Raw genomic sequence first — 12,014 nt, forward strand, 5'->3', positions numbered from 1 at the left:
CACACACACACACACACACACAGACAGGAAGTGAATCAGAGAGCGGCTGGGGGCTTTCTTTCAAAGGGACAGCGAGGTAGCCAAGCCCAGCAGGCTCTCTCTCGCTCTGTGTGTCTGTGAAAGGGAAACGCTCTGCAAAAGGCAAAAAAAAAGGGAAATGCCCGGACCTTAAAGAGACTGTTCACCCCCTGAAATTACAGTTAAATTGGACATAACTCTCAAAAGTGGTCTAAAGTCTGCAGACCACAATTCCAATAAATGGGAGTCAGAGGTTTGATGACAAGCTTAACTTCAGCAGTGAATTATCTACACTCTTTTTTTGTGAATTAATCCCACATTTTTTGGTGAAATTATGGTCATTTTCTGACCATTTCTACACTGAAGAAAAATATAAAATGCAACATATTGGTACCATGTTTCATGAGCTGAAATAAAAGATCCCAGAAATGTTCCATACACATAAAAACCTTATTTAACTTTTTTTTTTTAATTTTGTGTACAAATTTGTTTACATCCTTGTTAGTGAGCATTTCTCCTTTGCCAAGATCATCCATCCACCTGACAGGTGTGGCATATCAAGAAGCTGATTAAACAGCATGATCATTACATAGGTACACCTTGTGCTGGGGACAATAAAAGGCCACTCTAAAATTTCTCAAGTTTTGAAGGAGTGTGCAAATGGCATGCTGACTGTCCATCAGAGCTGTTGCCAGAGAATTGAATGTTCATTTCTATACCATAACCTGCATCCAACGTCGTTTTAGAGAATTTGTCAGCACATTCAACTGGCCTCACAACCGCAGACAGCGTTTATGGTGTCGTGTAGGCGAGTGGTTTGCTGAGTGCCCCATGGTGGCGGTGGGGTTATGGTATGGGCAGGTATAAGCTACGGACAACGAACACAATTGCATATTTTTCAATGGCAATTTGAATGCACAGAGATACCGTGACGAGATCCTGAGGCCCATTGTAGTGCCATTCATCCGCTGCCATCACCTCATGTTTCAGCATGATAATGCACGCCCCCATGTAGCAAATATCTGTACACTATTCCAGGAAGCTGAAAATGTCCCAGTTCATGTTCCAGTCATGTCACCAATTGAGCATGTTTGGAATGCTCTGGATCGACGTATGTTCCAGTTCCCGCCAATGTCCAGCAACTTCGCACAGCCATTAAAGAGGAGTGGGACATCACTCCACAGGCCTCAATCAACAGCCTGATCAACGTTATGCAAAGGAGAGGTGTTGTGCTGCATGAGGCAAATGGTGGTCACACCAGATACTGACTGTTTTTCTGATCCACGCTCCTACATTTTTGAAAAGGTATCTGTGACTAACAGACACATATCTGTATTCCCAGTCATGTGAAATTCATAGATTAGGGCCTATTTGATGTATTTAAATTGACAGATTTCTTTATATGAACTGTAACTCAGTAAAATCTTAGAAATTGCTGCATGTTGCGTTTATTTATTTCAGTATATTTTCATTTTTTCTTCTTCAATGGGATATGGGTGTTTGCCTTATTAGATATCAGTTTTATGTAGTATCTTTCTGATGTCGACTCGAGACCGATCATTCTCGTCGCTCATTGGTTAGTTGAATAGAAGGTGTGGTCTTGGTAGAAGATCTTGCGCTCTTGGCAAATCAATTCAGTTGAGAAGTGAAAGCTAATCGCACATCGAAAAACATCCTTCGTCAAGAAACGTGCAAGTTTATAAAATTCAAACTGTGGAGGAATCAACGACTTCTGCAATGTGAACTTTGGGGAATTAAATCCTCGAGATGCGTGCAAAGGAAAAAGCTATTGAACTTACTCATTAAGAAGCACTCCAGTTGAAGTTTTACATGAAAGTGATGTTCTAGAAAAAAAAACACCAACGATAGCCATATTCTGCTGCGTGCCTCTTTAGTGTGTTTGTAGCCCGTTGTGGATTATTATGAGGCGCCATGGCGTGGTGTGACCGTGGGTGTCAGATACTGTTGACCATCGTGGGCGCTTTTGCAGCTTTCAGTCTGATGACAATAGCTATTGGGACCGACTACTGGCTCTATTCTCGGGCGTACATATGTAACGCCACCAATGTCACCACCGAGGACATGCAACCCAAGAAAACTAGAGGCGACCTGACGCACTCCGGGCTTTGGCGAATTTGTTGTATAGAAGGTACTTTGTCAGCTTTCTCGTCTTTACTTTTGAGTTTTTCATTTGGTTAATATAGGAAAGTATCTGATGTATGAATCATTGAAGTGCGTAAAAGTAGTACATGTTTAGTTTGTGACACCAGTTTTTAGTTAGCATAGTGTATTATGATAAGACTTTGTTGGGGGCGTTTGAGGAAAAACAACCTTGCCTATACTGAAATAAACTGTCCATGCACAGAGTGAAAAGTTGTTAGGACGTTTTGATAGAACAGAGGTCTTGGAACGCGTAGTGCAGCTGGAGATGTAGGCTATAATTGTGGGCGCGTTATACCATGAGTTATCCCTGTGCGTAATGCAATGTATTAGACCTACTTTATGTTTTTGCTTCGGATATGACGTGGCCTCGTTACCCTATACTGTGCATGCATAATGCACGGCTGTATGGAAATGTGCAATAGAACTAGTTCATAGCCTACTCAACCCGTTTATAATCAATGGCTGTTACTTTTAGGAGTGCACAACTACGAGTTCAACTTCAGATTGTTTAGATGCGCTTCTCCAAACGGCGGTTCTTTGTCCATCCAGTTCAGTGTATGTGATGCTGTTGCTTGGCAACTACACCCAAGACATTGCTATGGAAACACGGGTGAGATTTAGAAATAGAGTTATCTGCAAATAGGTTTAACGTTGATCAAATTCAAATCCATGTATGTTTTTTCACCGACAGGAGATCGAACGAATATATAAATTGTTTTCTCGTTTCAACACAAGAGCTGGGTTGGGCTTTGCTAAAAGAGTTGCACAGCAATGAAATATTCAGTCAAATGAATTAATAATGTCTACCCATTTGAGCCAGGTGCTGAGCTTTGTATCTATCAATACATCTTAATCAATACGATCAATCTGTTAAGTGGTGTCCTTCGATTTGGTCACATCCAGATCAATATAGCATATAAATGACATGATGGATAATTATTTGATTTTGGGTCTCTACTTTTCCCTACCAAGCCCCAGTTATTTCTCCATTGAAGTAGCCACTAGCCAGCTCTTCCATTTTACTTGCGTCACTGTTAAGCGAAATCAACTACGTTAATAAATATGCCGCTGTAGTGTTGAGATTAAGAAATTATTCTCTAGCGAAGTGAAGTGCATTTAAGTGAATTGTCCCGGGGTATAATGGACACTTCCACTTAAAATTTTGATTATCAAACCTTGCTATATGATAGAAAAGTGATTTGTTAGGTAAATATTATTTGGCGTTGTTTATTCTGTAGGCTAGTAAGTGAAGCATTGCATAAAACGCGTTTCTTCAAAGTCGAATCAAGTGCGCATGAAGTGTCTGAAAGTCGAGCCGGCTGATTTGGTGCTGTCCATTGTGCGTGGCGCTGAAACGTGTCTTCAGAAAGCGCGGCGGAAAGCGATGAGAGAACTAACGCAACTGGAGAAGACCATTTCAACTTCCACAGTCAATATGTTTTGAGTTAACAGCGTGAATTGCAAGCTACATACTGCTAAATTAAATTATTCATTGGCAAAGAAGAATACTAACACAGAGAGAGAGAGAGAGAGAGAGAGAGAGAGAGAGAGCGAGAGAGAGACATTGCTATTCCATGCATGTCCACAGCTGGGCAACACAATGTCAAGTGGCAACATTACCAACCCAATCCTCTTTCCCTTTCTCCGCCCTCTATACTTTCCCTACCTTTTCTCCAACCCCCCAACGTGGCATAACATGTATGTAGCAAACTACAAGTTACTAAATTGCCCTCACACTTACTCTCCTCTTTAACTAAGTGTTCCAAATGTAAAGCTCTAGCTTTATTTAGTTCCTTGAAAAACATGTTCTTCGCTGCGTGAGAGCATAGGGGAGGCGTTTAAGACGCGCACGGAACCATTTGAATCTTCTTCACAGCTCGCCTTAAATCAAACAAGAATTCCCACCTAACTAGCGCTTCCTTCCTGTGTCGACGGGAGACGAGATGACGTGCTTCAAAGAGAGTGAGAGGGGTCTTATTTCCTTCCTTCTAAGTAGATAGACACCTGTTGAATGACTATCAATCTCTCTCTGAGGGGTTCTTTCTTTGTGTTATTGAATGGCATTTGATTTTGAATAGCTATTGTTGCTTGCCAGACTGTATAAGAAAGACTTCTTGATGATAATGAAGATGTTACATGGGTCTTGTTGGGTGTTTTGAAATGTGAGGTAATCGTTGAATGATGTTTGTAATAAGCAAAGGGGGGCTGTGAGAGACTGTTTATAGCTAGCAAAACACATTTTGGGGGTTTCAAAACATTGTGCTGTGTGTACGCACGTCTATGCGCACACCCGCCAGTCCCTGTATGAATGAGTTAGTAGGATGTCAAAGGGCTCCTCTGAGATGTAGGCATGAAATGTGCTTCTTGGGCACCAGGAGGAGGTTGCCATGGCAAAGCTATGCTGAGTAATAAAGGATGCACTGTTGTCTCGCAGGCAGACAGACAGAGATTCCACTAGTAACCACAGGCACAAAGTCAAAATGGTCTATATCGTAAAAATGTAAGCTTAGGTTAGTAGTGTGTTTAGATTTAAAATCACATTTTATGACGAGAAATTCTAGAAATAGGCAGGGTTTCTGACTTTGTGGCTGTGGTAACTAGTAATGACTGACATACGGTAGAGAAACTCCCCTTCTCTTCCCGCTCTCTTCATATGTTTATCTCTCTCATCACCAACTTTATTAGGCCAACGGGTCAAACATATCAGCTGTGTTCTAATTGTCTAAGATGGCTTCCTTTCTTAGACAATCTCTTTGATCAGTGATCTGAAAATATGTGGGGGGGGGATCATCAGAATGAGTGCTTCATCCAGTATCACCTGTGACAGCTGTGATTAGCCAGCCGCATCCCCTACCAGCCATTATTCACCTGCTTTTCTCTGTTAGCTCTTTCTGCACATCTCCATCAGTAAAAAAAATAAATCAATAATTGCCTCCCGAGTGGAGCAGCGGTTTAAGGCACTGCATCACATTGCCTGAGGTGTCACTGCAGCCCGAGTGCGATCCCAGGCTGTGTCACAGCCGGCTGTGACCGGGAGACCCATGAGGCAGCACAGCATCGTCCAGGTTAGGGGAAGGTTTGGCCGGCTGGGATTTTCCTTATCCCGCCGCGCTCTAGCGACTACTTGTGGCAGACCGGGCACCTGCAAGCTGACTTCAGTCGCCAGTTGTACTGTGTTTCCTCCGAGACATTGGTGCGGCTGGCTTCTGGGTTAAGTGAGCAGTCCGTCAAGAAGTAGTGCGACTTGGCAGGGTCATGTTTCGGAGGACGCATGGCTCTCGACCTTCGCCTCTCCCGAGTCCTTACGGGATTTGCAGCGATGGGACAAGACTGTAACTACCAATCGGGGAGAAAAAGGGGTAAAAGTACCAAAAAATGAAACAAATTCAATTTAGCCGTGATGTGAGCTGTGGTTGTGCAGACATTGAGGAATCTTCTGTTGTTACATTTGTTTAATTATTGGAGTAGCTCACAGTGGGAGCAAAGTGGATACATTGTATCTTTTCATTGTTAGAACCAAGAATACAGGCCAGTCTGGCTATCAAGCCAACCTGGTCTCAGAGCATTTCGTATATTCTTCTGTATGTAAAACTGAGACACACCATTTAGTATGATATGTTACATTTTGCATGGTATGTATTAATTTGTGGATATCCCATTTTGTATGATATACACATTTTAATTTATAACATATGTTACAAATTTGCAAAACGTGTGTGTATGTATGTATACACTAAAATAACACATCCTAGATCTGAATGAATGAAATATTCTTATTAAATACTTTTTTCTTTACACAGTTGAATGTGCTGACAACAAAATCACACAAAAAGTATCAATGGAAATCAAATGTATCAACCTATGGAGGTCTGGATTTGGAGTCACACTCAAAATTAAAGTGGAAAACCACACAACAGGCTGATCCAACGTTGATGTAATGTCCTTAAAACAAGTCAAAATTAGGCTCAGTAGTGTGTGTGGCCTCCACGTGCCTGTATGACCTCCCTACAACGCCTGGGCATGCTCCTGATGAGGTGGCGGATGGTCTCCTGAGGGATCTCCTCCCAGGCCTGGACTAAAGCATCCGCCAACTCCTGGACAGTCTGTGGTGCAACGTGGTGGATGGAGCGAGACATGATGTCCCAGATGTGCTCAATTGGATTCCGGTCTGGGGAACGGGTGGGCCAGTCCATAGCATCAATGCCTTCCTCTTGCAGGAACTTCTGACACACTCCAGCCACATGAGGTCTAGCATTGTCTTTCATTAGGAGGAACCCAGTGCCAACCACACCAGCATATGGTCTCACAAGGGGTCTGAGGATCTCATCTCGGTACCTAATGGCAGTCAGGCTACCTCTGGCAGGCACATGGAGGAATGCCACCCCACACCATGACTGACCCACCGCCAAACCGGTCATGCTGGAGGATGTTGCAGGCAGCAGAACGTTCTCCACGGCGTCTCCAGACTCTGTCACGTCTGTCACATGTGCTCAGTGTGAACCTGCTTTCATCTGTGAAGAGCACAGGGCGCCAGTGGATTATTTGCCAATCTTGGTGCTCTCTGGCAAATGCCAAACGTCCTCACGGTGTTGGGCTGTAAGCACAACCCCCACCTGTGGACGTCGGGCCCTCATACCACCCTCATGTAGTCTGTTTCTGACCGTTTCAGCAGACACATGCACATTTGTGGCCTGCTGGAGGTCGTTTTGCAGGGCTCTGGCAGAGCTCCTCTTGCTCCTCCTTGCACAAAGGCGGAGGTAGCAGTCCTGCTGCTCCACGTCTCCTGATGTACTGGCCTGTCTCCTGGTAATGCCTCCATGCTCTGGACACTACGCTGACAGTCACAGCAAACCTTCTTGCTACAGCTCGCATTGATGTCCCATCCTGGATGAGCTGCACTACCTGAGCCACTTGTGTGGGTTGTAGACTCCGTCTCATGCTACCACTAGAGTGAAAGCACCGCCAGCATTCAAAAGTGACCAAAACATCAGCCAGGAAGCATAGGAACTGAGAAGTGGTCTGTGGTCACCGCCTGCAGAAACACTCCTTTATTGGGGGTGTCTTGCTAATTGCCTATAATTTCCACCTGTTGTCTATTCCATTTGCACAACAGCATGTGGAATTTATTGTCAATCAGTGTTGCTTCCTAAGTGGACCGTTTGATTTCACAGAAGTGTGATTGACTTGGAGTTACATTGTGTTGTTTAAGTGTTCCCTTTATTGTTTTGAGCAGTGTATATGTTACAAATTCTAGCTAGGTGGCTAACATTAGCTAGCTTGCTAACATAAGCTAGGCTAGGGGTTAAGGTTAGGGTTAGCTAACATGCTAAGAAGTTGCAAAGTAGCTAAAATGTAGTAAGTAGTTGAAAAGTTGCTAAAATGCTGAAGTTATCCGTGATGACATTCGAACTCGCAACCTTTGGTTTGCTAGAACGTTCGTTATATGCCCGCCCAACCACCCTACTTTTGCCTTAAGTAACTATCGGTTTTATATAACCATACCAAATATCACATATATTAATTTGAGTGTCCCGGATTTAGCTTATTTTGTTACCTCTAGTCAATGAGGTCAGGCTAGTCACGCAGCCCCAGTGCCATAGAGGGAAAGCGGAGCACAGTGACAGTCATGCTTGCACCTTTTATGTCGTTGAAAACTACGTCTCACGTTTTATATAATTTCATAAACCACGTTGCGGGCCATTTTAAACTACTCAGGCCGCTGATTGTTGTTTTGATAAACTACCTTGTTCCGTCATGTTACCTAAACAACCTGGTAACTTGACCAATAGGCTATGCACAAATGTGGATTGCACAGGAAGAATGAAAAAGGAAATGATAGCCTACTCAAAGAGATGGTGCTTCAAAGGTAAGATGCATATACCTAATATAAATAAATATAAATCATTCTAAACTGTCTTAAATCGAAATTTTTCTGGTGTTCCTTCAATTCTGTTTGGTGCCTAACTTTTCTTAGTTGGAAGCTGCGTGTGTGTGAGCGAGACCTTGAGGCAATATTAGATTGAGTACTGTCCTGTATCCAACGCTACAGTGTACACCAGAACCAAAGCTAATGATATCTCCCTGTAAATCTCCTGGGTAAATCATGAGTCTGTGTACTTAGCTGACTTCTATAGGCTGAGCGATACCTTCTTAGGGTTTTGTTAGAACATTGGGCTACAATTCATGTCAAGAAAGAGAGAGTGATGTGAGTCTGTGTGTAAGAGAGAGAGAGAGGATGTGTGTGAGACAGGGAGGTAGAGTAAGTATGTGTGGAAATATACAGCGTAAAGTTATCTGAAAGGTAAGCTAAAGATGGTTTCATATAGTGTGTATTCCCCTTACTGCCACAATGATATGCAGATCAATATGCATTTACAGATGAAGTCGGAAGTTTACATTTACAGTTTTGGCAAGTCGGTTAGGACATCTACTCTGTGCATGACACATCATTTTTCCAACAATTGTTTACAGACAGATTATTGATCTCAATTATTGATTATTATTGAGCATGGATTCAGATTGTTTAATAGTCTCATGTACAGAGTTGCAGGTGCGATTGCAGGGCACAGTGAAAATCTTAGGCGTCGAGCTCCAACATGCAGGGAAGCAACAGGAGAAAGAATGTCCATAGGGGGAGTAGCAGGTAAGGTAAGTGAGAGTTGAGACAACACTACGCAACAACACTATACTAATCCAACAATGGTTGTACATGAACAATGTCTGCTCATTAGAAAAATATATTATGCCTCATGCCATGTCATAGTGTGCTCTCTTTTGATGACCTCTGTAACCGTAATAGCCTTGGTTTCATGCATGTTAACATTAGAAGCCTCCTCCCTAAGTTTGTTTTGTTCACTGCTTTAGCAGACTCTGCCAACCCCCATGTCCTAGCCGTGTCTGAATCCTGGCTTAGGAAGACCACCAAAAACTCTGAAATCTCCATCCCTAACTACAACATTTTCAGACAAGATAGAACGACCAAAGGGGGCGGTTACAGAGTTCTGTCCTACTATCCAGGTCTGTACCCAAACAATTTGAACTTCTACTTTTAAAAACCACCTCTCTAAAAACAAGTCTCTCACCGTTGCCGCCTGCTATAGACCACCCTCTGCCCCCAGCTGTGCTCTGGACACCATATGTGAACTGATTGCCCCCCATCTATCTTCAGAGCTCATGCTGCTAGGTGACCTAAACTGGGAAATGCTTAACACCCCAGCCATCCTACAATCTAAGCTTGATGCCCTCAATCTCACACAAATGATCAATGAACCTACCAGGTACCACCCCAAAGCCGTAAACACGGGCACCCTCATAGATATCATCCTAACCAACTTGCCCTCTAAATATACACCTGCTGTTTTCTACCAAGATCTCAGTGATCACTGCCTCATTGCCTGCATCCGTAATGGGTCAGCGGTCAAAATACCTCTACTCATCACTGTCACATGCTCCCTGAAACACTTCAGCGAGCAGGCCTTTCTAATTGACCTGGCCCGGGTATCCTGGAAGGATATTGACCTCATCCCGTCAGTAGAGGATGCCTGGTTATTTTTTTAAATGCCTTCCTCACCATCTTAAATAAGCATGCCCCATTCAAGAAATTTAGAACCAGGAACAGATATAGCCCTTGGTTCTCTCCAGACCTGACTGCACTTAACCAACACAAAAACATCCTATGGCGTTCTGCATTAGCATCGAACAGCCCCCGTGATATGCAACTTTTCAGGGAAGCTAGAAACCAATATACACAGGCAGTTAGAAAAGCCAAGGCTAGCTTTTTCAAGCAGACATTTGCTTCCTGCAACACAAACTCAAAAGTTCTGGGACATTAAAGTCCATGGAGAATAAGAACACCTCCTCCCAGCTGCCCACTGCACTGAGGATAGGAAAAGCTGTCACCACCGATAAATCCACCATAATTGAGAATTTCAATAAGCATTTTTCTACGGCTGGCCATGCTTTCCATCTGGCTACCGCTACCCCGTTCAACAGCACGGCGCCCCCCACAGCAACTCGCCCTCGCCTTCCCCATTTCTCCTTCTCCCAAATCCAGTCAGCTGATGTTCTGAAGGGCCTACAAAATCTGGACCCCTACAAATCAGCCGGGCTAGACAATCTGGACCCTTCCTTTCTAAAATGCCGAAATTGTTGCAACCCATATTACTAGCCTGTTCAACCTCTCTTTCGTGTCGTCTGAAATTCCCAAATATTGGAAAGCAGCTGCAGTCATCCCCCTCTTCAAAGGGGGGGACACTCTTGACCCAAACTGCTACATACATATCTATCCTACCCTGCCTTTCTAAGGTCTTCGAAAGCCAAGTCAACAAACAGATTACTGACCATTTTGAATCCCACCCCACCTTCTCCGCTACGCAATCTAGTTTCAGAGCTGGTCATGGGTGCACCTCAGCCACGCTCAAGGTCCTAAACGATATCTTAACTGCCATCGATAAGAAACAATACTGTGCAGCCGTATTCATTGACCTGGCCAAGGCTTTCGACTCTGTCAATCACCACATCCTCATCGGCAGACTCGATAGCCTTGGTTTCTCAAAAGATTGCCTCGCCTGGTTCACCAACTACTTCTCTGATAGAGTTCAGTGTGTCAAATCGGAGGGCCTGTTTTCCTGGCCTCTGGCAGTCTCTATGGGGGTGCCACAGGGTTCAATTCTTGGGCCGACTCTCTTCTCTGTATACATCAATGATGTCGCTCTTGCTGCTGGTGAGTCTCTGATCCACCTCTACGCAGACGACACCATTCTGTATACTTCTGGCCCTTCTTTGGACACTGTGTTAACAACCCTCCAGGCGAGTTTGAATGCCATACAACTCTCATCCGTGGCCGACCAATTGCTCTTAAATACAAGTCAAACTAAATGCATGCTTTTCAACCGATCGCTACCTGCACGCCCGTCCAGGATCACTGCTCTGGACGGTTCTGACTTAGAATATGTGGACAACTACAAATACCTAGGTGTCTGGTTAGACTGTAAACCATCCTTCCAGACTCACATAAAACATCTCCAATCCAAAGTTAAATCTAGAATTGACAACAAATCATCCTTCACTCATGCTGCCAAACATACCCTTGTAAAACTGACCATCCTACCGATCCTCGACTTCGGCGATGTCATTTACAAAATAGCCTCCAATATCCTACTCAATAAATTGGATGCATTCTATCACAGTGTCACCAAAGCCCCATATACTACCCACCATTGCGACCTGTACGCTCTCGTTGGATGGCCCTCGCTTCATACTCGTCGCCAAACCCACTGGCTCCAGGTCATCTACAAGACCCTGCTAGGTAAAGTCCCCCCTTATCTCAGCTCGCTGGTCACCATAGCAGCACCCACCTGTAGCACGCGCTCCAGCAGGTATATCTCTCTGGTCACCCCCAAAACCAATTCCTCCTTTGGCTGCCTCTCCTTCCAGTTCTCTGCTGCCAATGACTGGAATGAACTACAAAAATCTCTGAAACTGGAAACACTTATCTCCCTCACTAGCTTTAAGCACCATCTGTCAGAGCAGCTCACATATTACTGCAACTGTACATAGTCCATCTATAATTTAGCCCAAACAACTACCTCTTCCCCTACTGTATTTATTTATTTTGCTCCTTTGCACCCCATTATTTCTACTTTGCACATTCTTCCACTGCAAATCTACCATTCCAGTGTTTTACTTGCTATATTGTATTTACTTCGCCACCATGGCCTTTTTTTGCCTTTACTTCCCTTATCTCACCTCATTTGCTCACATTGTATATAGACTTGTTTTTCTACTGTATTGTTGACTGTATGTTTGTTTTACTCCATGTGTAACTCTGTGTA

The 12,014-nt window shown here is 43.8% G+C and overlaps 1 protein-coding gene across 1 annotated transcript in view; it reads left to right on the top strand.

The window, feature by feature from the left end:
• Positions 1 to 1,671: 1,671 nt before the first annotated feature.
• Positions 1,672 to 12,014, top strand: part of LOC115103560 (voltage-dependent calcium channel gamma-4 subunit-like) — a 30,802-nt gene continuing 20,459 nt past the window's right edge. Inside the window, exon 1 of the mRNA XM_029624398.2 lies at positions 1,672 to 2,167. Within this exon, the coding sequence (XP_029480258.1) occupies positions 1,951 to 2,167 (217 nt within the window). The 5' untranslated portion in view covers positions 1,672 to 1,950. The remainder of the gene's footprint in view (positions 2,168 to 12,014) is intronic.

This window comes from Oncorhynchus nerka, linkage group LG15, assembly GCF_034236695.1.
Source record: "Oncorhynchus nerka isolate Pitt River linkage group LG15, Oner_Uvic_2.0, whole genome shotgun sequence".
Lineage (NCBI taxonomy): Eukaryota > Metazoa > Chordata > Actinopteri > Salmoniformes > Salmonidae > Oncorhynchus > Oncorhynchus nerka.